This window comes from Juglans regia, chromosome 12 (assembly GCF_001411555.2).
Source record: "Juglans regia cultivar Chandler chromosome 12, Walnut 2.0, whole genome shotgun sequence".
NCBI classification, from domain to species: domain Eukaryota; kingdom Viridiplantae; phylum Streptophyta; class Magnoliopsida; order Fagales; family Juglandaceae; genus Juglans; species Juglans regia.
The window spans coordinates 6513948-6541920 of NC_049912.1; the positions used below are offsets into that span (position 1 = coordinate 6513948).

At 37.7% G+C, this 27973-nt stretch overlaps 1 protein-coding gene across 4 annotated transcripts in view; it reads left to right on the top strand.

Moving 5' to 3' along the window:
• Positions 1 to 1860: 1860 nt before the first annotated feature.
• LOC108985903 overlaps positions 1861 to 27973 on the top strand; it is a 28353-nt gene continuing 2240 nt past the window's right edge. Inside the window, exons 1-8 of one of the 4 annotated variants that reach the window (XM_018958364.2) lie at positions 1861 to 2951; positions 3624 to 3812; positions 19409 to 19501; positions 19606 to 19788; positions 19873 to 19975; positions 20080 to 20262; positions 24247 to 26642; positions 27361 to 27944. In XM_018958364.2, coding sequence (XP_018813909.2) covers positions 2718 to 2951; positions 3624 to 3812; positions 19409 to 19501; positions 19606 to 19788; positions 19873 to 19975; positions 20080 to 20262; positions 24247 to 26642; positions 27361 to 27944 — 3965 coding nt within the window. In that variant the 5' untranslated portion in view covers positions 1861 to 2717. Of the gene's footprint in view, positions 2952 to 3623; positions 3813 to 19408; positions 19502 to 19605; positions 19789 to 19872; positions 19976 to 20079; positions 20263 to 24246; positions 26643 to 27360; positions 27945 to 27973 lie in introns of those variants that run through there. The other 3 variants (XM_018958365.2, XM_018958366.2, XM_018958367.2) reach the window with 3 other exon arrangements.

Genomic DNA, 27973 nt, shown 5'->3' on the forward strand with positions numbered 1-27973 from the left:
GCTTAACACAAGTGCAAGATAAGAAACAATGGAGAAGTCTATGGCAGATGAAAATCCTTAGGAAGGTCAAAACTTTTGCATGGAAAGCTTGTAAGGAAATTCTGCCAACACTTAGTAATTTGAGGAAGAAAAAGGTAGCAGTGGATGATGGATGTTGTTTTTGCAAGGAAGCTATGGAGGATGTTACTCATGCTTTGTTGCGATGCCCACAAACTCAAGACCTATGGCATAAATCTTTACTCTTACTGCAAAACATTCAGCCGTCAATGACTTTCATAGAAATAGTGAGATATGTGATGCTTCAGGGAACGGAAGCAAAGTTTACTATGTTGTTTTTGTTGAGCTGGATTGTTTGGTTCAGATGCGACAAAATGCAAATGGAGCAGAGTCTTGTTGATCCCATGGAGGCAGCCAATCATGCTTTGTCACTTTATAAGGTGTTTATTGAGGTTAGACTTGCTATTGCTATTGATATTAGGAAAGTGCTTCAATGGAAGTTACCTCCAAGTAGTTTTCTTAAACTTAATGTTGATGGGGCAAATTTTTATGATGTGAGGAAAGCTGGGATTGGAGTGGTGCTATGAGATGACAGAGGAGAGGTTATTATGGCTACAAGAAGAATAGAACATGAAGTTGATGATGCTACTACTATTGAGTTACTTGCAGTGTTAAGGGGTTTGCAACTCTGCCTTCCTCTTGGTATTCCAAACCTTGTTATTGAGGGTGATTGTCATGTTTTGGTTGAAGAGTTGCAAGCTTCTCATGAGTCTTATTCACCAAACGGAAATTTGATTAAGAAGGCTAAAGGTTTGATGCAATGTTTTCAAGAAGTGAGTATTGAACATGTTAAATGGAGTTGCTTATACACTAGCACGACATGCTTGGAATGTGGTTGATATTAATCTATGGTGGGATCATGTCTGTGTTTTTGTTGAGCAGGCTTTATGGTTTGCTGAGAATTCTATGTATTGATTATGATTTAATGAAAGTTCGTTTATAAAAAAAAAAAAAAAGATACTACTTACTAGTATAGAAATAAGTCTAGTATAATAAGTTAATGTCCCTAATTATACTATACTAAGTTAATATCACTATTAACTAATAAGTTAAACACTACTTAGTACATATATTGTACTAGTATAATTCGACACTAATGAATTATTAATTGTTAATAATTGAACGAATCATACCTATAAACCAACCAGAATCGAATCGAAATTAAAAAAATTGAAAATTCTGGTTTTCTAGATAAATCGGTTTGTATCGGTTCTCATATCTTCAAAAAAAAAATTATCGGTTCGATTTTAAAATTTATCCAAAGTTGAATCGAACCGAATGAGTTACATTCCTAGATGTCCAGTGCAATTTAAAAAAACAAAGATAAGTACTACATCCACAAAGAAATTTTATAAAAATAAATTTATAAATTTACATGATTTTTTATGATAAATTACATCTAATTTATAATAAAAATGACTTACTATCTAACGATTACATCAAAGTACATCAATTTATAAGTTTAATTTTATAATAGACAAACATAAAATAAGATATTAGGATGTTTTGTTAAAAACATATAAGAAAATGGGCCCTACTCATTTGGCAAAATAGCAAAATCATTTGTATCATTTCAAAACTCGTTTGTTTTTAGAGATAAGTCGAGTTGAATTGAAATTAAAGTTAAAAAGTTGAATAAAATATTATTAGAATATATTTTTTAATATTAATTTTATTTTAAGTTTTAAAAAAATTAAATTATTTATTTTATTTTATACAAAAATTTAAAAAAATTATAATAATAAGATAAATATTTTATAAAATTTTCAAAGTATTAGATTTGAGTTTGGAAAGCAACCAGACTCAATTTCTGATCATTTTCTTCTGTCTCTCGCTCTGTTTTCACCAGATTCCAATCCATTGTCGTCTCCGTCCCCAAATTGATTTTTCAGTTCCTTTCAAATGCACAAATTCCACAAACTTCAGCAACCTCTCTCTGTTTCTCAATCTATGTTTTCGTTCTCAAGCAACCTCTTCTTTTTTCTCCTCTCTCTTCTTTCTCACAAAACCTAATTCTTCCATTCACGCCTCTCTTCTTTCCCTTCTTTCCCCCATTCAAGCAACGGCCCTCCCTCCCTTCCCACATTTGCAAATTGGCCCTCCTCTTACTCCATCCATTGATTCGCCAACACTCCAACATTGTTGGGATTAACCAGCGTTTTGTGCCCTGTTGAGTTTTGATAATCTCTTCCGTATTCAATCGCCGATTTTTTCCCTTTCCTATAGGGTTTTTCCCCGTTACCCTTGTAGATTTCATTCCAATTTCTGACCAAGATATTCCTACACACTTATATTTGCTATTTTTGCATATACTGTTAATATCTGAAATTATTTAGGGTTCTGTGTTTGTGATCTTTTTCTGAAACGCCCATAATTCTTCCTGGAGGCATTTACAGCACATATACCATTTTCTAAAACGCCTATCTGGACCTTCTTGTTGAGCGCTGAAAGTTTCCCTTTTAAGCATAACTGTCAACGATTTGAATAAATCGTCAGATTCTGGGGTTTATTGAACCCCAAAACAACCTCTTTGTATTAACGTCCAAAGTTACGTCTTTTGCTTTTGGTATCTGTTTTTTGTCTTCTTTCTTGTTGTTTGTTTTGGGTGGAAGGAGATATTGTAGTTATTGAGGGTTTTGTGGGAGAAAGTTTAAGCTTTCATGGGAGAGCATGAGGAATGGGCACAGCCACCGAGTGGGCTATTGCCGAATGGCCTGTTGCCCAATGAAGCAGCGTCCGTAATGCGAGTGCTCGACTCGGACCGATGGTTGAAGGCTGAGGAGAGGACTGCAGAGCTTATTGCCTGCATCCAGCCCAACCCGCCATCTGAGGAGCGCCGAAAGGCAGTGGCAGATTATGTGCAGCGGCTCATCATGAAGTGTTTCCCCTGCCGGGTGGGGCATTGATTCATACATATATACTTGTGCAAATTCTTGAGTGGTTTTTGTTTATCTGTGCATTATTGTTGTTTAGTCTGACTTGATATGGTGGCCATGTAGTTCTTTATGGTATAAATGAATTATCATGCTTTCATAGGTGAAGAATTTGTTAAAATTGAAATGTTTTTTCAGTTGCTGCGAGTATAGAATGTGATTGTTTGCTTTCGATTGAATGGGAGAAGTTAATTGAATAGACATAGTCGAGTAAGAATGCTGAGGTGAGGAAGTTGCATGCAGAACGAATAGAAGCGCCGGTGTAACTCTGACGTTTTGGGTGATTGCCTGAAGCCACTAAAGGCATGAGGGGGCAAGCATTAATCTTTTGATACGAGTTAGTGAGAGCTAAGAAGGGATCGCAAGTTAGATTGGGAGATAGATGGCTTTGACCTTGGATTGAGTGCAATAGTGAGACTGAATTTGTCTGGAAAATTACAAGTAGTAGGTAGTGGGCCTGTTTGATTTCAGTATGTATCTTTTCATGATGCAAATTTGGACCTATGATCATGGTTGTGTTATCATTTTTTGTTCGCATCTTTGAGTACATTAGAAGTGCATCATCTTCTTGTTATGTATTATTATATCACTGGCCTTGTCGTAAATACCCTAAGTTATAATTTTTCCCCGCAGGTGTTTACCTTTGGGTCCGTTCCCCTCAAGACTTATTTGCCTGATGGTGACATTGATTTAACAGCCTTCAGTAAGAATCAAAATTTGAAAGAAACATGGGCTCATCAAGTTCGTGATATTCTGGAGAATGAGGAGAAGAACGAGAATGCTGAATTCCATGTGAAAGAGGTTCAGTACATTCAGGCAGAAGTATGTCCCTTTTGTATTTGTAATATATTCGATGCTGTTTGATAACTACAAAACGGGACTACAATTAAATGTGCAATGCTCATGTTATGATATAGCAATTATTCTAAATGTACAGTAACATATAAATATGCATCCACGTAAATAATCCTACACACTTTAGCACTAATTGTACAAAATGAACATCAATATAGTGATTGCTATTTAACAAATCTGTGCATTTTCCTAAATTATATATCTTGTGGTGGACCAGATTATTAAAACATACTGTGAATATTTCTATTTAACAAAGCTTATCTAACACACGTGTTCTAACCTTGTATACTTGAAAGTTTAACATAACCCTATATAGTTGGAGACTTAAGTTTTAACATCATACACTAAAAAAAATTAGTAACCATCTATAGATGCTATATGTAGATATATGCATATTACACTTTCTTTTGTATATAGTCAACTATTAGCAAATCTACACGTGCACGCACACACACATAAGTAGATTTAGCTACTCTATATGCATATACATGAATATAAATATATATATATATATATTTATATATGTGTGTGTGTTTTAAATAAATGGAGCAGCCATAAATGTCTATAGTTTTGAGGGATGATTCCTTTGTTCTTAATGTGGAGAATTTGGAAGGAGCATAACTCACGAGACGTTGAAAACTGTGAGAGAACACTTCTAGAATTAAAACCTTTCAGGTTAAGTCTTTGCATCAATGCCTACAGTTCAGAATGATATCTACTATCTCTTGTAGAATATATTGGCCTTGCTACCTACCCTTCCCTAAAATAGGTGTTCCCCTTTGTATACCCTTAGTGTACAAAGGTAGTGCCCCTAGCGCTTTTTTAATAAAACGGGTCATCTACTTGTCAAAAAGTGTATATGTATATTCATATCTTTATGTATACATGTAAAACATTTTCATTATACATTTTGTATACTTCCATCTATTTACAAATATCACTCAAACACAAAAACACTTTCAATTTCAAATCTTCAACTTTTTCATCTAATCATTACAACTTTCCCAAACTCCCAAACCAAACACAAAAAACATTACAACCTTTTCAAATTTCAAAACAAAAATTATATTCAAATAATTTTTTAACTTTATAATATTTTTATTCAACTTTTTCTCTCACATTTTCCAAAACCCAATAAAACATCTTAAATCAAACCATTTCACTACTATTTACAAATATTGTAAGATATTCTAAGTGTCCAAATGAGCCCTTAGTCTCTATCAATATTATACTATCATTTGTTCTATATATAGACTTTTTATGCCACAAAGAAAAAGTCTCCAAAAAATTCTATATACCTCAATAAATAGAAAGCCTTATAACCCTATGTACAAATAATTCACCAAGAACAAATAAAACACCCCAAAAAATTTTCTGATGAAGAAACTTTATGCCTCAGCAATTGGACATCCACAGAAGAAACATTCCACATTAATTTCATTTCAATGACAAAAAATAGGGTAAAAAATGTTCTCAACTACGTAATTCACCTAACTTAAAATCCATTTTTCTAAATATACGTCATTGAACTACATTGAACAAAAAACACATCTCCCAATGATATTGTATCTTTGAACTAATTTGTGCCATCAAGTTAATTATAAAAAAAAAAAAAAAATCTGCCATCAAGGTTATTATTATACTAAAGAAAAATAACACCATAATTTAATTTAAAAAATAGACCAACCAAATGATATAAAAAAAGGAACAAAAATATTCAACCATGAAAATTCATACTCTTCACAATACACTTTTTTATAAGTAAAAGTATTATATATATATATATCAATAGGAGTAACCAAGTTCCTTTTGAGACAATACACATTTCAAGGAAATATGAAAAGAGATCACTCAACCAAAACTAGACAACAAGCATTTGGACAAGTATAGACCAAAATAAAAATAAAGGAATCTTAAAAGGAAAACATGCTCCCTCAATGCTCCCAAACACTAAAAGCTCCAATACCATCGCACCTTCCCCTTAAAAATGCTTGTAGCTAGCATGTTGCCGGGAGGCTTTAAGAATGAAAGATGTTCCCTAAAGCTGCTCACCTTAAGGAGATTTTTAGTTGTCTCAAAAGGAACTGCAGCTTTAAATAAATGAAATTAGTTTAACTACAAAAATAAAAACTTGCATAATCAAATACATTGAAATAAAATAACATCAAGAGGGGTGGTCCTACCTAGCATTAGAGGGGCATTGGAGGAGTATTGCCCATGTGGGATCAAAGAGTGGTGGAGAATTTGGAAGAGCATATATGGGAGTACACGGTGGCATGCTCCTTCAAGAATGTAGCAGATGGTTTCTTTTGGGCCTTGGTAGGGATTTTTTTTTTTAAGTAATGGGCCTTGGTAGTGATTTATGCGCCAAACCTTTGATAGCGAAAGAAGGTATATGTGGGAGGAATTGGCTAGCCTTCATAGTTGGCAGAATTACCATGGTGCGTACAGGGCAGTTTTATTGTCATTCTATTTTTGAGTGAAGGATTGGGCAAATCTCACCTTTGTCTGGCTATGGTGTATTTTTTTGAATTCATATTCGGATTTTCCTCGTGTCCCCATCCTGGTATGAGCATTATTCAGCCTTGAATCTAAAGAGGCTGCCTTGACAATGCTTGGACCACTTTCCATTATGATATCAACTCAAGAGGGAAACTTTAGTTAAAGCTGTAGTGGATTCCAAGTATGGCTGTGCTTGGGAGAGTGGTGCTCTAATGAGGTAAATAGACTACATGGGGTAGGCTTGGGGAAGAATATCAGAAAAGGATTGGCAGTCTTTATTATACACATTAGACCTGATTTGGGCAATGCCACTTGGACTAGATTTTAGCATGACCTATGGTGTGGTGAGAGAGCTCACACGGAAGCTTTTCTAGAAGTGTACAAGGTTGTGAGAATGCAGGATTCTTCGATGGCTGATTTAATTTTACTTTTCAATGGCTCCTCTCAGTGGAATGTTAGTTTTTTCTGAGCAGTTCAAAACTGGGAAGTTGGCGCTTTCTATCTATTGTACTATATGAAAATAAGTGCTAGAGGTTTAGATAAAAATTTTGGAGTCCATTTGAGAAAGTAAAGTTAATCATCCACTCATTCTACCAGCCCCTAACTATTCAGGACACAAATTCCTTTCCTTGGAAGAAAATGTGGAAGACTGAGGTGTCCTTAAACGCAACTTTCTTCATTTGGACATCTTCGTTAAGGAAGATTTGCACCACCGATGACCTAAGGAAACGCCAGCTTATTGTAATGGATTGGTGTTGAATGTGCAAAAAGGGAGGGGAAATTGACCTCCTACTCTATTGTGAGACTGTTGGTGCTATGTGGTATGATTTCTTTAGCAGAGCTAGTTTACATGGGTTATGCCAAGAAAGGTAGAAGACCTCTTTGCTACCTAGAGAGGATTAAGAAGCAGTACACAAATTGCATATGTATGGAAGATTGCTGCCATTTGCCTATTGTGGTGTAATTAAAGGGAAAAGGCAATAGACATTTCAAAGATTATGAATATAAATCTTTGTTTGGTCGATTGCTATAGATTCTAATGCACTGAGCCTCCATGAATTCCTCGTATTGGTTTCTAGTTTCAATTGGGTGTTTCTCTTGTACATAACAGTGTATTTGGGCTATGCCTATTGCTATTACTAATAAAATAGACATATACCCATTAAGAAAATTCCACCCACAAAGAAAGATGAAAAACCCTCTTTCACACAAGCATTTGCAAATACTGGCATGGAAGTTTATGAAATTGTATGACTAGGATTTTTTTTAATAATACTCAAAACTAACTTCAAATGTGCAAGGAAACAATGTAGATGGGTTCCTTTTTCCTATCAAGCCAATGGATGATACCACGTGGCATTTTTTTCGTGTGAGCTGGAGTAAATGTGTGCCACATTCAGTGAAAATATCGTTCAATATCAATTTGAACTACGAATGACAATATCAATTTTGAACAGCTAGATCATGCCATATTGTCCGATCGACGTGGTGTGTCAATAATTTCATATAGCCAAAGGGGAAGGTGGAAAGTTTCCGCACACCATTTTCAGATAGTTTTAATGACTATGAGTGTTTAATAGGAACTGTACAGACGTGTAAGTTTTATAACTGGTTGAACTAGGAAACTGCCTTTGAGCTTCAAATTTTTAGTAGGAAATTTTTCTCAAACATTTATTGTGTTGTAGGGTACTTAGTGCTTAGGGGTTTCTCTTCCAGAAGAAATATCTTGAAGACAAAATTCGAGAGCACTTTGGTTGAAGAAATGGTATAAATTGTGACACTCCATGTGATAAGGATTAGGCTAAGTGGTGTATGAGATTCCACATTACTTAAGAATGAAAAATTCTTACTCTTTATAAGGTTTCAATATAGCTTCAATTGTATCATTGACTAGTCCTTTTAAAGTATAGACCATGTAGTTTGGGCCTTCCATTGGGGCGTTACAATTGGTATCAGAGCCTATTCCAATAAAAAATGTGGAACTTAAGCTTGCTACCTATGATGGGCTGGCCCGATGAGGACATCGAGAATTTAAGGGGGGAGATTGTGATACCCCCATATGATAAGGATAATGGTAACTAGTGTATAGGATCCCATATTGTTTGGGAATGAGAACTTCTTGCTCTTTATAAGGTTTTAATGTTACTCCAATTGTATCATTAACTAGCCCTTTTGGAGTATAGGCCATGTGGTTTGAGCCTTTCATTGGGTGCTAACTTGCATGGGAAGTTGACATTTTTTCGGAGTTCTGTGATTAGTGTACTCTACCCGTATGATGGGGGGAGCTGAAGACGATCTTTTGGCGCTCTTTTAAGAAAGGGAAACTCACAGTCTACTCCTACTATCAAGCCATGACCATGCATAATACAAATCAACTCCCATGGAAGAGTAGTTGGAAGACAAGAGCACCCCTGAAGGCAATGTTTTTGGTATGTACGACTTCCTTAGGAAGATCCTCACAATAGACACTCTATGGAAACACCACATCATAGTCATGGATTGGTGTTGTATGTGCAAAAAGAGCAAGAAGTCCGTAGATCATATATATATACTTCATTGTGAGATTGCTACGACCTTGTGAAATGGCTTATTTACTAGGATAGGATTTGCTTGGGTGATGCCGAAAAAAGGGTAGACCTCCTAGCTTCTTGGTGAGGCATCCAAGGCAACTCTCAGATTGTAACAATATGGAAGATGGTCCCACTTTGTATATGGTGGTATATATGGAGGGAGAGAAATGCTAGAAGATTTGAAGATCAAGAGTAGTCATTGGTTGAACTTAGAAGTTTATTTTTCAGTACTTTACTTTATTGGTCGATTGTAATTATTTTAATGGCATGTGTTTTCATGACTTGTATTGCTAAACTAGCATGCATATGCGACGCACTTGTATATGTCCTGTATATTTGGGCTTTTGTCTATTTTATGCCCAATAAAATTTTGTTTACCGATAAAAAAAAGGTATTATACAAAGTGTTGTATAGTCCTTATTGGAATAGTTAGTGTTGTATGGTCCTTGGTATTATATCTAATGAGACTTTGGTATATTGCATTGCATTGCATTATAGTGTTATACTTTTCCCCCGTTCCTTTATAATGGTTTTGGTATGTAGTACTTATTATACTAAAGTGCTTTGCATTATGGTAATATAAGTATAGCTTATTTTGCTGAAAATGTCACTTGTCAAAAAAAGTATAGCTTATTTTGCCACATCAATTATATTATTAATTGATGTGATATGAACTTACAAAAATAATTATATTATTGCCTGATATGAGAAACTTTATTATTATGATACATATTTTGAACTATATTACATATATTATTAATGTTTATGTTATCACATTATAATCTTAGTATAATATTAATTATCTCTGCCTTATTATTTTTTAATTTTATATTATTTTGGGCCGTGTGACCAATTCTGTCATGAAGTACTATTATACTTTAGCTTTTTTCCCCCCTTCATCTCCACTTTTTCATCATAAGAGGGGGAGATTTAATCATTAACTTGTAATTACGTAGTATAATTTATCCATATTGCCAAAAAATGCTCTTCATTTTGATTTATGATAAACTTGTAAGATTATATTTTTAAATATGTATAAAGTAAATAAGGAGAAATAGCACATTGGGGTTGGCTCTAGTAAGGGCCCTGGTGTGCTCTCCCGAGGCCTATGGTTTAAATCTTAGGCACAAAGAATTTCTAGGGGCTGTCTCATCAGTTAAAAGCCAATGATCTACCTAATTCGTGTGATGTGGATGCATTATATGGCTCCAGGATGTATGATGGCCAAGGTTGTCACTTAGCAGTCTGCATCATCTAACTGTTGGATTCTAGAGGACCTCTCTGGTTAGAGGTTTTTGCTGGATATGATTTCTAATCTTCCTGTTGTGTTTCTTCGTCCTTAGATTGGGTGTATTTTGTTGTTTGTTAGTTGTTTTTTAAGTGATAGATTCCAATGTTTTTGTTTTTAGGAGAAAGGTAGGTAATATGTTTTGTATAACAGAAAAGGGAAGAAAACATACTTTATCTTTATATCTATCTGGTGGAATGGTGGTTTAGTTTGCTAAGGAGATAGAGGTTTGTTGGAAGAATCTTGGCAAGATGGTTGATTATCGGACTAGAAGGGAGGGAGACAAAGTTTTTATGTTGCAAGGGGACCATAATCAGTCTGGTAGGTTTCTGAAGATGCAAGAATATGGCACATGTTCGGGTATAGGAATTTTAGTTATCCCTTAAGGGAGAAGAGGATGTGGATGGGTTGGTTTTGTGAGATACTTACGAGAAATGGTTGGGTCCTCTCCTGCTGTGACATATCATGCTAGTAGAGGTATGTCCAAGGTTGGGCAGGTTGTAAATCAATCAAGTAGCTATTTGAGGGGAAGTCGTCTTTAATAATGTGACTTTAAGAGAAGGAAAAAAAAGAAAAAAGAAAATAAAAATAAAAACTTACAAGAAAAAACCCTAGTCGTGCGAGAGAAAACCGCCGCCTACGTGCCATCATATCAGACCGGCGAGTGACCCTCATCATCGACACATATAAGATTGACGGACTCTGGTGACCCCACTAAGGGTCGTCTGGCGTAGATCCTAGCATCGGCGACTGGATTTTCCTTTCTTTGCAAGTTTTCCTTCTTTTTTTTCTCGGAGATGACTTCGTCCACCGGCGAGTGTCTCCTCACCACCGTCCCAGACAGGGTTGACGGGCCTCAGCGTTAGCATTGAGGGCTATCCAGCATAGGTCCTGGCTCTGGTGACCTGCCTTTTTTCGCAAGACTCTTTCTCAGAGCCTTTCGACGTTGCGGCCTCGATCATCGGTGAGTTACGTCTCACCACTGGCCCATACAAGGGCAAAGGGCTTCGGTGAATCTTTCGAGGGCGCTCCGACGTCGGTTCCCCTCCGGTGACCGGTCTTTTTGAGTTGCATCTGAGTCGGCACAACACTATTTCTTCCAAGGTCGATTTGAGCTTCTACCTGCAACTTGCTATTGACTTGATTAACGGAATCCGGCGACTAGGAGGCCATTCTGTGGGCACAGTTTTGTTTTTTACCTTAAGAAGTTGAAGATGGAGCAGTAGGGAGCAGTGGGCACAGATTTGCAACCGTATTTGACGATGAAGAGGTGCGATGTGGATTCATCTCAGTTGGAAGGCAAGAGGTAGTTGAAAGTGGAATAAAAAACTTTCGTTTTTACGAAAGGGGGGAAATAATTTTCGTATTTCTGAATGTAGCAAAATGATAGCTAAGTTCATGCGTCTAGGGGGGATGACAGCTTTGTGGGTGGCTAAAGAGATTGAGGATTGTTCAGAACTTATATGTCATGAAGGTTTCTTCAGAGAGCTAAGGATGGGTAATGGATTTTTTACCATTCAACATCATGCTAATGCAAGGGGCAGTTTTCTGCAACTCACAGAATACCGGAATGAAAGGAGGAAAGGTTTGTTGGTGATTCCAAAAGGCGCTAATGGCATTGGATGGAAAAGCTTTTTGCAGTCCGTTCGAAGTGTCATTGGGGAGTTTGTTGATGGAAAAACAATGGGAAGGCCGTCCTCAGTCAAAGGTGCTTCATACGCTGTGGTGTTAAGGTCACTGACGGGTAGTCCGGTTGAGATCAGCTCAGCGGCAGAAGGAAAGAGTAAGGCACTTGTAGAAGACGAAGGCCGTCAAGTGACATTGGGAGAGGTGGAGGGGGTCTTGTAGGATGTCAAAGCTCAATTGAAGGGAGTTATGGAATATGTGAGAGATTTGATGATTAAAGTGGATAAGGGGCTGGACTTAGTCGTGGGTTGTGGTGGTGGGTCAAGCATGGATGAGGGAGGGCGGGTGGTAGATCCTTCGGGTTTGAAGGCCACAAGTGTGCCGACGAAGGGCATCTCATTGCTGTCACAGATATGGTCGTTGGACGCTGACATCTTTGTTCATGCCAGTGTCACTATGCCTCCTGAGGGAGCTGTAGGGCCCAAGCACCGAATGCAAATGGAGTTGGTACTTTTGTCTAGGGTTCATCCTTAGTGGAAGGCAGGGGAACTCCAGGGTCTTGAGTACTTTGGAAGAAAGAGTCAAGCTTCTGTTGGAATATGCAAACGGGGCTACAAAAGGTGTTGTTTCCCCTACCTGTGCTACGGAGGGAGCAGTAGGGTCATACAAAGTGACACAGCAAGGACCGTCGGGGGGTGGTGCAAAGTCAAGCAATGTTGATGGAGGGGAGGAACCTGTAATGGTGACAAAAACAATGGGCAACAACTATAGTTGTCGAGCAACAATATGGCGGGAACGAAACTAGCGGTTTGTCGTTGGTGCCTCATGTGGGGGGAAGGTTTAGAATCGGGAGTGCAATTGGGTACTGTGGCTGGGGATAATGTCGTACCTTTGGTTTCTATTCCTCTGTTAAATGATATAACGGGTTCACCATCGGATTGGGTTTTGAATAAAGCTAACGGGTTTCAGCAAATCCTGGGGCTTTCAGATGAAGAACAAGGAAAATATGAAGACCAATTTAAAGCTCTACTCACTGCGATTGATGCAAGTCACGCACTTGAAACCAAATCACATTTTAAGAAAATTAGGGAGATAAATCGTCTTTTTTGTGCAATCAACTACACGATGCTAAGGGAGGTAGCTCAAGTTGAGGAAATAATAAAGGGAGGGCATTGTGAAGACACTCTCGTATTGGGATGTTCAAGTAGAGGATTAGTTCTATAAAAACAAGGGGCTAGGGTTGGGGAGGTGTGTTTCATTCCATTTCGGGCTTGATGTATTTTGGGTAGGTTTCATGGGATTTTTGGGTCATTAGGGGCTTTCTTGTATGGGCTAGGTGTTTTCTTGTATATGTCCAGTGTACTTGGTTACTCCTATTGATATATATATATAATATTATTACTTATAAAAAAAAAAAGTAGCTATTTGAGGGCTGATACTTCTTTGCATGTTGGTGATGATAAGGTTGGTGGAGGTTCTTATGTGGTAGCATTGATGAAACCTGTGCAATTCTCTGAGAGATTTGGAGGTGCCAAGAATATGAAGGAGGTTATCTCACCGGAAGATGGTAGAGGAGGAAGGAGGGGGGCACATAACTCAGGCGAAATTATGGTGATGGAAGGAGTTACAAGGTGTTGGAAAACTTAGGAGAAGTGGAAGGGACACTTTGGCATTTACATTCTGAATTAATGGGATGAAATGATAAAATTGTCTTTTTATTAAATAAGGTTGATGGAGGGTTGAGTTTTATTATGGGTTTGGGCCAAAAGATGGGAGCCCAAGAATACAAAGAGAGTTTGGAGGAGGAGAAGCGTGGGTCTAGTGAGGAAGACTATGGTAGTGGGTTGTGTAGAGGCCCATTAAAGAGATCTGTTTGTTGGAAGCCCAAGGATAGCAGTGTGGTTCTTTCGAACTCGAGAGGAGAATTGATGCGTCAGCCCAACCCATCGTTTGTCACCATAGAGGGTGCGATGGAGGGAGGTGATCCTAACGGGTGTCTACCGATGAGGAAGGGCTTAGAGGAGAGGGTGGTTTCGAGATCTATTGGCCCAATAGAGGAGAAGGATGCCAATTTTAGCTGTCGACGGTGCCGTTGGTGGTTTTGTCTACACAAAAAGGAGCAACGGGGGGAGTCGAGTAGGTTGGGTGTTCCTCGGCGATGATAAACTTGACGGCGACGTCATCTCGGGATTGTTTGAAGAGTGTGGAATCTGACAGTTTGCAAGATAGACTGAGATCGAAGCTTTGTGTGGTTTCTTCATCATAGAGTGGTTCGATGGTGGAGTAAACTTGTTTAGGAGGGCCCTCGAGGATGGGAAGCCATCTAGAGACTTTTTGGCTCTCACCCTCTGTCTTAGATTGGAATCAGGAAGGGTCAATGTAACGCCCCGATGGAAGGCCCAAACAACATGGCATATACTCCAAAAGAACTAGTCAATGATATAATTGGAGCTCCATTGGAACCTTATAAAGAGCAAGAACTTCTCCTTCCCAAGTAATGTGGGATCGCATACACCACCTACCCTTTTTCTTATCATATGGAGGTATCACAATCTATTTGTAACACTCCGATGGAAGGTCCAAACCACATGACCTATATTCCAAAAAGACTAGTCAATGATATAATTGGAGTCCCATTGGAACCTTATAAAGGACAAAAACTTCTCATTCCCAAGTAATGTGGGATCTCATACACTACCTACGCTTATCCTTATCATATCGGGTATCACAGTAGAGTAAGGAGAAGGGCAGGAATAAAGAAGTTCTGTCTGTTCAAAACTTTCAGGTGAGTAAGGGAGGAGCAAGGACTAAAGATGGTGGATTAGGTAGTTGTGAATGAGGGGGAGGAGAATCAGGCTATTGATGTAGTTGGTTTGTTGGCAAATGAAGATACTTTTTCTGAGAATAATTTTATTGAGATGCAAAGGGGTCCTATTTGCTGTTCAGAGGATGAGGGTGAATTTGGAGTTTCATGTGATCCAGTAGAGGAATTTTCTCCAGTTCCTTTATGTTCTGTTTTCCCTGATGAGATTAAGGAGTGTGTGGGTGTGTCTTGTGATGGTTTTGAGGAACAGTTTAGAGCTTTATTGATTGCAATTGAAGCTGGTCAGCCTTCGTTGGCCAGATCTGTCTTAAAGAAGGAGAGGGAATTGAAAAGGTTGTCATGCTCGGTAAACTATGATCGGAAGGGAGGAAGCGTAGTTGGAATAAGGGAAAGGAAAGGGCTAGGATAGATTCTAGATGAAGCCAAAGATTATTTCTTGGAATGTAAGGGTTCTTAATGACCTTCGAAAGCGTCTTCGGGTGAAAAATTGGTTCAGAAAATGGAGGGTGGATGTGATTTGCCTTCAAGAAACTAAACTGAAATTTGTGAATCAAGCTATTGTTCAGAGTTTGTGGAATTGTAGTAGTGTGTTGGGCAGAGTTGGTGTCTAATGGGGCTTCGGGTGGAATTATAATAATGTGGAATAGGAGGGTGGTGGAGTTGAGGGATCATTTTGTGGGGGAATTCTTGGTGGCATGTCATTTTAAGAATATTGAGGATGGGTTTGAATGGGTGTTTGCTGGAGTGTATGGCCCTAATGTGGATGGTAGTAGAAGTTTGTTATGGGATGAAATGTCGGGTGTATGTGGTTGGTGGAAGTTACGTTGGTGTTTTGGTGGGGATTTTAATCTCACTCGTTTCGCTAGTGAGAGATCGGGGGAATCATTTTTCACATGCAATGTCTACTTTTTCAGATTTAATTTTTTATTTAAATCTGATTGATTTACCTTTGGTGGGAGGAGATTATGCTTGGTCTAATGGTAGTTCATTTTCAAGGCTGGATAGGTTTCTGGTTTCACCTTCTTGGGAAGCTCATTTTTCTGGTTTGAGTCAGAAATTATTGCCGAGATTGTGTTCTGATCATTATCCTATCATGTTGGATTGTGGTGGAATTGAGGGTGGGCAAAGGTATTTTAAATATGAAAACATGCGGTTGAAGGATGAGGGATTCGTGGACAGGGTAAGAAGTTGGTGGAATTCCTATAATTTTTCTGGCACTCCTAGTTTTGTCTTGGCTGGAAAATTGAAATCTCTTAAAGAAAGATATGAAGAGATGAAATAAAGAAGAGTTTGGGAATTTGGATAGCAAGAGGAAGCTTCTTTTGGAAGAGTTGAGAGGTTTGGATGAGAAGGAGCTGCAAGGGGTGATATTGGGGGAGGACAGAATAAGAAAAATAGGGGTGGTTTCCGAACTGGGAAATATTGCGTTAATGGAGGAAATTTCGTGGAGGCAAAAATCTAGGGTGCTGTGGTTGAAGGAAGGAGATAGGTGCACTTAATTCTTTCATCAAATGGCAAACTCTCATAGAAGAAATAATGTGATTGAGGTTCTTTGAGATGGGGACAGGCTTATCATGGATGAAGAAGACCTTAAGGCTCACATAGTGAATTTTTATGACAGCTGTTTTCAGAAGATTTTTCTTGGAGACCAAAACGGGACAGACTTGGTTTCAACTCTATAGATTAGGTCGAAGCTGATTGGTTGGAGAGAGAGTTTGAAGAAGAAGAAGTACTTAATGTGGTTAAAGGTATGGATAGGGATAAGGCTCCGGGTCCAAATGGGTTCTCTTTGGCGTTTTTTCAAGCATGCTGGGACATAGTTAGAGAAGATATTCTGAAGGTGTTTGCTGAGTTTCATTCGTATATGAGGTTTGAGAAGAGTTTTAATACGACTTTCATTGCACTTATTCCGAAAAAGGTACGGGCTGTGGAGATGAGAGATTTTCGGCCTATTAGTTTGGTGAATGGAGTGTATAAAATCATTTCTAAGGTGCTAGCCAACTGTTTGAGCAGGGTGATGGAGAGGATAATTTTAAAATCACAAAACGCCTTTGTGATGGGAAGACAGATTTTAGACTCTTAATTACAAATGAATGCTTGGAGAGTAGAATTAAAATGGAGAAAGCTGGTATTTTAATCAAATTGGACATGGAAAAGGCTTATGAGCATGTGTGCTGGGATTTCCTTGATTATTTGCTGAGGAGATATGGTTTTGGTGATAAATGGTGTTTGGGGATGAAACATTGTGTGTCGACTTCGAAATTTTCTATTTTGGTGAATGGAGAACCGGTTGGTTTCTTTAGTAGCTCACGTGGTTAGGCAAGGTGATCCCATCTCCCCCTTTATTTTTGTTATGATTATGGATGCCTTGAGTAGAATGATTGAGAAGGCTGGGGATGGTAATTTTCTGTCCAGCTTTATGGTGGGAAATGAGGTACGGAGTAGTTTAAAGGTCTCACATTTATTATTTGCTAATGATACTTTGATTTTTAGTGAGCCCGATTCTGACAATCTACATGTTTTAAGAGCACTTTTGCTGTGTTTTGAAGTTGTTTCGGGGTTAAGAGTTAATTTATTGAAATCTGAAGTCGTTCCTGTGGGTTCTGTTCAGAATATTTCAGACTTGGCAAATATTCTGGGGTGCAGAATTTCTTCACTCCCTATGCCTTGGAGTTCCTTTTGGGGCTTCTTTTAAATCTGTTAATATTTGGGATGGGGTGATTGAGAAAATGGAAAGGAGGTTAACTGGTTGGAAAATGATCTACTTGTCTAAGGGGGGAAGATTAACTCTAATAAAAAGTACTTTGTCTAACCTTCCCACTTATTTCTTATCTCTTTTTCTGTTGCCAGCAAGGGTTGAAAGAAGAATTGAGAGTTTATTGCGGAATTTTTTATGGGGTGGTAAAGGAGTTGAAAAAAAGTTCTATTTGGTTAGTTGGAAGAAGGTTTGTCAACCGATTGATTGTGGTGGGTTGGGGATAAAAAATTTAAGAGTGATAGAGCATTACTTGGGAAATTGCTTTGGACATACCACTTGGAAAGTAATGCCTTTTGGAAAAATGTTATTGATGTGAAATATGGTAGTTTGTGGGGAGGTTGGTGCTCTAAAGATACTAGCGGTGCATATGGGGTGAGTTTGTGGAAGTTCATTAGAAAAGGATGGGGGGTTTTTTCCAAATCATATTAGATTGAAGGTGGGAGATGGGAAGAGGATACTTTTCTGGCATGACTTGTGGTGTGGGGATTCTTCACTTAAGCTGGACTTTCCCTCTCTTTTCAGAATTCCAAGGGATCAAAATGCAGCTGTAGGAAAGTCTTTCTGTTGCATTGACAATAATATTCAGTGGAATGTTATCTTTATCAGGGATGTTAAGGCTTTTCTGGAAAGACTTTACAGTTCAAAGTTGATGCTAGGTAGGGAGGACAGCATGCTGTGGATTCCTGCAGGAAATTCTAAGTTCTCAGTCTCCTCTTTTTACAGAATATTAACCAGTCACAGGAGTTGTGAATTTCCTTGGAAAAACATATGGAAAGTGAAAGTTCCTTCCAAGGTTGTTTTTTTCTGTTGGGTGGTATCCTTGGGCAAAGTGTTGACAACTGAAAATCTTAGAAGGAGAGGTATGTACATTGTTGATTGGTGTGTCGTGTGCAAGAAGGATGGAGAATCTGTTAATCACCTCTTTCTTCATTGTGAAGTGGCCAGGTTCTTGTGGAATGAGGTTTTGAATTGGACTGGTTTACTTTGGGTAATGCCCAAGGAAGTGGTGGATTTATTGGTAGGTTGGAAGGGTTTGAAGGATTGCAAGAATGCGGTTCGTGTTTGGAAGATGATTTCTTCTTGTCTCATGTGGTGCATATGGCTTGAAAGGAATTGGAGATGCTTCGAAGACAAAGAACATTCATTGGGAGAACTTAGGGATTTTTTCTTTAGTACTTTGAGTTTGTGGGCTAAAGCTTTTGTAATGGAAGATAATTTCCAGAATCTGTTTTAGTTTTCCTTTCGTTTTTGGAAAGTAGTAGGTATTTTCTTTGTATACGTCCTATGTACTTGGGCTTATACCTATTTCTTGGGAATAAAATCTTTTATTACTAATAAATAAATAAATAAAGTAGATAAAGATAAATTGTTTAGGAGCATTCAGACTCGAACTGGAGGTCAACACTCAACACTCAACCATCAAACTCCCATCCCTTTTGTTTGCTTTACTTCTAGGATACTTGTCATCCTTGCTGTGAATGTCCCTTGGTTATTCAGCTACACATTATGGTTTAGGGTTGAGGATTTATGTTATTTTCTTATTGGAGTATTGGGAAAAGATCATTCATGGCTGATAAGCTATTTTCCATCTTTTTTTTCCCCAGCTGTTAAGCTGTTTTATTTAGAAGGTGCTATTATTTCATGATTTTTTTTTCCCTTCTTCTTGTTGTTTTTGTTCCAGGTTTAATATTTTAGATGTAGCGTTAAATTATGTTCCCCACATCATAATCTAAAATGATTAATGGATACAGTCCTAGGTTGTGCAAGCCCCGCGCACACCCTTTGAAAAAGAGTGGGGTCCGGCTTTAAAAAAATAGTTTTTTCATGTGGGTCCCAAATTTACCCAATTTACCCACTTTTTTCAAAGGGAGTACGCTATATTTGCACACTCTATGACTGCAAATATCCTTTCTCATCTAAAATATCTAGTATTTTGGTTCTAAGTTTTTATCTGACAATTGATTGGCAATCCTTTTTGTCTTCTTATATTTTCAGGTGAAGATAATCAAGTGTCTTGTGGAAAATATTGTGGTGGACATATCATTCGACCAGCTTGGAGGATTGTGCACTCTTTGTTTCCTTGAGGAGGTAAGGCTTCATTTTGGAAACTCATACTAATTCTCTCTCCTTGAAAAAATACACCATGATTATGTCTAAGTCTCTTTGCTGAATCACAGTTTTTGCTTCTATAGGTTGATCATTTGATAAATCAGAATCATTTGTTTAAGCGTAGCATTATATTGATAAAGGCCTGGTGCTATTATGAGAGCCGGATCCTGGGTGCTCACCATGGGCTTATCTCAACTTATGCCTTGGAAACCTTGGTTCTTTACATATTTCATGTCTTTAATAATTCCTTCGCCGGACCACTTGAGGTGACTTTGATTAGCTCCCATACTTGTTTTGTTTTATTTCTATACTTCTGGAAGTTTTTGTTTTTAATTTCTTGGCATGTGCAGGTCCTCTATCGTTTTCTGGAGTTCTTTAGTAAATTTGATTGGGACAATTTTTGTGTTAGCCTATGGGGTCCTGTGCCCATTAGTTCGCTTCCAGACGTAACAGGTATGTATAATTTGCTTCAAGATTCTTGAATTAGTACTTGGTTGAACAAACCCAGATTTTGCCAAAGTCTTCCATTGATTTTTTCTTATTTGGAAATTATCCAGCGGAACCTCCTCGAAATGATGGTGGAGACTTACTACTCAAGTTGTTTCTAGATGCTTGTAGCTCGGTGTATGCTGTTTTCCCTGGTGGTCAAGAAAATCAGGGGCAACCCTTTCTTTCCAAGCATTTTAATGTAATTGATCCTTTGCGGGTAAACAACAATCTAGGCCGTAGCGTCAGTAAAGGTAGATAATTTTAAACCTAATACACTTACTAATTAACTGTTCTTAAGCTGTTTTGTTGAGCTTTTGTTGTTCGTTTATTCATGGCGACTACTTCTGTTCGTGACTCTGATACATGTACAACTGTTGATTATAAGTTGCTGCTAGATCATTTAATTTATTAATCTAATATTTTTCTTTGTTCTGCTGAAATTTGAATTGTTCTGATACATTCTCTGTTGCTATGATTGCATTGGACAAAATATATTGTGGTCATGTTATTGGTTAGTAGCAACTAGTCACAAGCTTGTCCTCTATTGTTGTTGGAAAATTGTGCTTTTGACTAGCCAGCTTTGGTACTATATGAGGAGCAAAAAGGATTTATATGTTCCAGCCACTGCATGCAGGCAACTTTTTGGTGTTCAAGTTTGTAGAATGTTTAAGTGAGAACTCATAAACAACTTGGTAGGATGGATGTTGTGTTATTGATTTTGTACTCTTTTCTATTTGAAATGCAAATCATACTTCATGTGATATTGCTTCATTATTTCCCTTTTGACTAGGTAAATTCGACACTTTAAGGCCATGTTTGGTTAGTAGGACTTTTTAGAGTTCTAGAGAAGTTTTGAAAGAAATTTTGGGATGTGTTTTTATTGGGTTGTCTGAAAGTGGGTAAGAAAAATGAGAAATATTTTGGAGAAAATTTTTGTGAGAGTTGGTTTTTTGCGCTTTTGTGAAAGTTGTTTTTATTTGTATTCTTTGTTTTCACAAAAATCATGATTAGATTAAAAGATTTTTCTTGACAAATAGAAAAGGTTTTAGAGATTTCAAAGATTTTTGGATTGGAATATAATTTTTTTTTTTACATTTATTGCAAAATAAATGTAAAAGACAAAAAAGATGTAGAAACTAAAAAGTAGTAAAAATAAAAATAGACATAAAAATAATAGGTTTCCATAAAAACTAAAAAATAAAATGGAAACTTACTAACAATAAATTTAACAAACAAAGAATTAAAAAACTAGAAAGGAAACAAAACATAAAAGACAAAAAAGATGTAGAAATTTAAAATGAATAGAAATTTACCAACAAAAAACACATAAAAATAAAGAAATAAATTAAATAAATACAAAATAAAAAGAAGAAAATGGGGGAGGGAATCTTGCCTTCATATTTTAATTGTTTCATTCTTCTTTTGTCTTTAAAGTTAGATTTTTATTTTTAAATTTATTTCTTTTATTTTTTTATCATTGAATTATTTTTGTTTCTTTTATGTTTTGCTGTGTTTATGTTTTGTGAGTTCTATTTGTTCCATTCTTTTTAATCTTTTTATGTTTTGTCTTTTCGAAAGCTTTTTTTGTTTTTTAATCCTTGTTTTTGAAATATTTAATTTCTTTCTTTTCTAATTTTTTTTTTTCTAAAGAAGAACACCCTTTCCAATTTGCTTACATGCTTTTTTTCGTTGTTTCCCCATCCCACTAGTGTGCTTAATCAAATTGGAGAGTGACGTCTTGCGGAAAGTCATAGTGGATTTTAAATTTGGTTGTGCTTGGGGTGGGTGGTATTCTAGTGAGGTACATGGACCTCAAACTAAACTTGAAGGCGGGAGGGGGGGGATGATAGTTGTAGGAGTAAATTGGTGTGGTGACCAACCACTGAATCAACCACTAAAGCCTCCTGTGCATGGGCAGTGCCATACAGTTTTACTCCACTATGAGATTGCCACTGCCTTTTGGATTGACTTCTTTAGTAAATTAGTTGAGTTGGGCTGGCTTGGCTTATCCCAAGAAGGATAGTAGATCTCTTTGCCCAATGGAGAGGCTTATATGGTAGCTCACAAATTGCAATATTGTGGAAGATGGTCCCTATTTGTCTAGCATGATGTATCTGGATAAAAAAGAACAATAAAAACTTACTGTTACGAGCGGATGATGGAGGATCTTAAAAACTTTCTTTTTCAATATTGTTACTTTGGGCAACTTCTATAAATCTAAATGGGATGAATTTTCATGATTTTCTTTTCTTTTTTCTATCAAGTGTTTCCTTTTTTATGCTTTCTGTGTATTTGGAATATGCCCTTTGCAATTCCTAATTAATTCTTCACTATAAATGGAGAGAAATGAAAGCGTTTTCAATGATCGCAAATGGACAATGGACAAGCTTATAATGTTTTTTTTTTTTCTTAATACTTTATATTCAATTGGTCAATTGTAATAGACTCATGATTAATGATTTCCTTGTATCTTTAGGCAATCACACATAGGTGTTGCTCTTGTATGTGACCCGTGTACTTGGGCTCTACCTATTCTCATTAATAAAGTTTCTTCTTTACTGATAAAAAAATAAATTCTGCACTAATAAAAAAATTATCAGCTTTTTCTTTGCCTTTGATACATTTTTTTATTCTTTATCTTGTCTATTATTTTTATCATTTATTCTTGTGTTTCGATTGATTTTTCATTTATTTTTAATTTTTTAGAAAGATTTTTCTTTTTATATATTTTAGATATATTTGTTTTAGACATTGGAATCAAGCATGGTGCCACGTTAGTCGTTTGGTGGCATGACACTTTTTTATCAGTGGTACTAACGGAGTACAACAGAAGGACCATTTCTTTTAATAGCCATAACTTAAGGATTAAAAGTAAGTCTAAAAAACCAAAAGACCTTTTTTCCAGTTCAAACCGAGGGACTAATTATCAATTTACCAAGAAACAACAGGTTCAAATCTAAGGGTTAAATGAATAAACACTTTGTTTTTGAGAGCTTTCTTCTAGTTTGAGATAGCCCAAAAGGGAAGCATATTATCTACTGTTTGATGGAATCGTCTAGTTTCCTTTTCTCATTTCCCTTCAGGGTTGAGCAATTCAGGCACTTCAAAGTTAAAACAGAGTCTCGAGCTCATTTAACTGGGAAATTGACATGGTTTATGCACATTAGTTGCACCTATCATTTACAAAGGAGATAATAAAAATTACCACCAGTGCTTTCTTTTGGACTGATTTTGAGTCCTCTACTTGGTTGGAATAGGCTTTCTTAGTTATTGAGAACAACTAGTGTCCCATGCTGTACTTTTTTCCTTAAAAACTCTGCATGGAGCATATAGTATTTTAGTTAGTTACTGAATATGACCAAAGGGGTTTTTATCTCTGTTCTGTCATAGTGTCATAATCCTATTCGCATACTGGATTTTTGTTTCCTTTTATAGTAGTTCAGAAACTTAATGGGAGCTGCAAATGTTAGTGGTGTTAGGAATAATCCCAAAAGCTTAGGCTATCAGGGAGTGGGCCAACAATGAGTAACTATCCTCAAACACTAACCGTAAGGACCGAGAGTTGGCTTTGAACAATCAGGAAGTGGATAAATAATGTTTAGGTATCTTGCACCAGCACTAACAGGTTGAAATAATGAATATTTTTAATGCTGAAGCAAAATCCTTGTGCTAATAGCTGTGATACTTCTGTGTTGTACTGTATATTGCACGATTGGCTTGGGGCTGTATTTTCCTATTACTTAGGAGGTCTGTGCCTTGTTGCACTCACCATATTTAATGAACGATATATTTCACATTTCACACATTCATGTCACCTGCATTGCATGCGTATGCACCAATCCATTAAATAAAAAATTAATTGTACTGTAGCCAGATACATGGTAAAAGGTATTAAAGTGAGGTTTAACGTATGGCTAGAACGTGGATTTTTTTCTTTCTTTTTGCATTTATAAAACAAATCTTTTTTTAACTTATGTCTGCTCTGCATACTTTATGCACTTAGCAGGAAGTTAACACTCAACAGGACCGAGAGCACAAAGATGTCCATTAGTGGAGTTCTGTCTCTTTTGTTTTTATTTTTGTTGGCCTGATTTTACCCTCACTTGTTGGTATGATTTTATGCTCACTTGTTGGCATTTATGGTAATAAATTTTTGCATATCAATATTCTTATAACACAAGCACGAGCTTACCCTTTTCTACAGAATAGAATATTGATATACGCATATTTTCTAGGTAACTTTTTTAGGATACGTAGTGCTTTCACATTTGGCGCTAAAAGGCTGGCAAGGTTACTTGATTGCCCAAAAGATGACCTATTGTTTGAAGTAAATCAGTTCTTTTTTAACACTTGGGAGAGACATGGCAGTGGCCATCGTCCTGATGCCCCGAGGAATGACTTGTGGCACTTGAGATTGTCCAATTCAGACCACTTAAATGAGTCTGAGAGTCTCAGGAGTAATTCAAGTGACCAAAGAAATGATTTTTCCTCTCGTCATGAAAGTCAAGTTGATGGAACAAGAAGTTCACTTGGTGATTCCTTCCAGCATGGTAATCATTTCCTGGAAAGTGCAACTAGAACCAGTGATGGAAACCCAAACAGCAACTCGAGGATATCCAATCAGGTTAGACGAGAAATCAGTTCCAATGAAGGTGCACATGTGGGTATGGTTCAGAAAAGTTCTAAAGCTGATAACCTGGCAAATGACATACAGGGGAAGTTTGTCTTTGCAAGGACACGTTCCAGCCCTGAGCTTACTGAAACGTATTGTGAAATTTCTTCTCATGCAAGGTGTAGTAGAGCCCCAGAAAGTGGAAAAGCCCAGAACGTTTCTGCTAGGTTGGATAATAGGAGTAAGAACCAAGAATCTGATATTTTGGCAAACCATAGCGCTAGAACTGAGGAACCTTCATCTGTTAGGCACTTCTCCACCCGTCATGGTCTAGACACTGCTGCTGATTCAAACAAAGGTTCCAATAGTTACCATGAAGAATCAGGCTCAGGAGCTACGAGTGAAAACTTTGCTACTGTTCTGGGGACACATGGAATGCATCAGGACGAGCAAGATCTTGTGAACATGTTGGCATCTTCTACAGCACATGGTTTTAATGGACAGGTTCATCTTCCACTGAATATGGCTTCTGGTCACATACCTCTTCCTATCCCCTCTTCAGTTCTAGCTTCAATGGGATATGCTCCAAGAAATTTGGGTGGAATGGTTCCCACAAATATCCCATTTATCGAGACACCTTGGGGAACAAACATGCAATATCCTCAAGGTTTTCCTTCGCCATTAGCTCCAAATTTCCCTGGCATGGGATGGAGCTCAAATCCTGAAGATTTGATTGAACTTGGTAAGGAGAACTTTCGATCAGTTGAAATGAACCACAGGGAATCTGATCATGATAACTGGCATGAGCAGGACAGGGGCTCTGCTGGTGGGTTTGATCTTGATCATGAAAGTTTTGAAATGCTTCAGTCGGATGACAAGCAACAGTCAACTTCAGCTAGTTTTAACATTGTTCCTTCCTCACGGGTTGGTAGTTCTAAAATCTCTACAAGAGTTCAACATATAGACAATGTTCAACAGAAGATTACAAAAGAAAACCGAGGGTCATTAAGGGTAGATCATATAGACAATGTTGATTATCATGATAACAGAGGAAATGAGGTTTACTATGATGACCAAATTGCAAGTCCGAGATCCTTGTCCACTGCACCCCCGAGTTCGCTGAGGAGTAGAACTTCTTCAGAGAGTTCTTGGGAAGGATCCTCGGCAAAGGTCTCAAAGTCAGCCAAGGAAAAACGAGTTAGGAAAACCGCTACACCTGCTGTCCCAGGTACCATTCATGTAAAAGGTAAGAGCGTGTCTGATCTATCCTCCACACAGACAGCAGATGATGACAGCAGCGACTGGAGTCCACTCTCAACCATGGGCACCGAAATAGTAGAAAGAAGCATGGGACCTCAATCTGCTGCTTCTCTAAATGTTCCAAGCCCTCAAATGCTATTAGGTCATGGTTCACGACAAAGGGTTCCAGATAATTCTGGAGTTGTTCCGTTTACCTTTTATCCTACAGGGCCACCTGTTCCTTTTGTCACAATGCTTCCAGTGTACAATTTGCCAACGGAGGCAGGAACTTCTGATGGATTGACGAATCATTTAAATAGGGAAGAGCGGCTGGATAATGGTGATTCTGGTCAGAATTTTGATTCATCCAAGGGACTTGATCAGCCTGAGGTGTTAAGTAATTTCAGTTCTATGAGAAGGGCTACTGCTGTTGACCCATCACAGCACAAGGCTGACATTCTTGACAGTGACTTTGCTAGCCATTGGCAAAATTTGCAGTTTGGGCGGTTTTGTCAAAACTCACAGTATCCTGCTCCTATGATTTATTCTTCACCTGCTGTGATGCCTCCCGTCTTATTACAGGATCGATTTCCATTGGATGGTACAGGGAGACCTCTGTCAGCAAATATGAATGTCTTCACTCAGTTTATGAGTTATGGGCATCGGGTTGTTCCTGTTGCTCCTCAGTCTGTTTCAAATAGACCTGCTACTGTTTATCAATGTTACATGGATGAAATACCAAAGCATCGTAGTGGGACTGGAACGTACCTGCCAAATCCTGTAAGATCATTTTTAACACCCCTATAAATTTTTAAGCAGTTCCTTTGCTGTTTAATTTTGTAATTAGAGTATGCCAACGAATTACTTTTACACTAACAGTCTTTCATATTGGACCTTTTGGGTGGAACATGAAAAGCACAAGACCCAACCTGAATTCTGGTGTTTTTTTCTCACTTGAAATGCATGTTTCATGCATATTATTTTTCAATATGAGGTTGATAGTATGTTACAAGGTAGACAAATTTTCTAGAAATATTCTGCCACCCAATATATCTCTATAATAAAGTACTTAGGTGGATGGATTTGAAAAGTTGTGGAGTGTTTGAGAAGTATAGTGAAGTCAGTTTTGCATATTTTATTTTGCCTTTTTTTTTTTGTTGCACCTATAAAAAAAATTCCTTTTCTTTTTAATCAGTTTAAGTCTTATCTTTTCTGCTCTGTCAAAGTTCAAAATTAGTGGTGCCATAGGGTTATGGGTAATAACCGTAGTTTTGAAAACTCGTTTTTTCATTTACCTGCAACACATTGGGTCGAACTCTTGTATCTTTATTTTTATAATGAGAAACCCCAGAACAGGCAAACACAACATTTCATTTTCTGGTGAAGCCCCAGACACGTTTAAGATACATCACAGTTAAGCTGAACTTAAAAGCGCTGATAAACAATGCTTTATTCGTTCTATCATGTGGATGTTTAATATCTTATTTATTTACTTCAGAAGGTTTCTAATCAGGACAGACAATCTACTAGTTCCAGACGTGGGAATTACAGCTATGATAGAAGTGATCACCATGGTGATAGAGAGAGGAATTGGAACATTTATTCAAGGTCGCGAGTGGCTGGGCGCAGCCATGGCCGCAGCCAAGCTGAAAAGCCAAACTCAAGATCAGACAGGTTAGTGGCAAGTGAGAGTCGGACTGACAGGCCTTGGGGCCCACATAGACATGACTCATTCCCTTCACACCATTCTCAGAATGGTTCAGTTCGCTCAAACTCTATGCAGACTGGTCCTGCTAATGTGACATATGGAATGTATCCAGTACCAGCCATGAATTCCAGTGGGGTGTCGTCAAATGGACCTACTATTCCACCTCTCGTTATGCTGTATCCTTATGATCATAGTTCTGGCTATGGATCACATGCCGAACAGCTTGAGTTTGGCTCACTTGGACCACTGGGTTTCTCAGCTTTGAATGAAGTATCACAACTGAAGGGAAGCCAATGTAGTGGGGGATTTGAAGTTCACGGTGACTCTGCTCAACGGTCCTCATCCAATGTGCCTTCTTCACCCCATATCCAGAGGTAGTTGGTGTGCTTTCTCCAAGACTGCT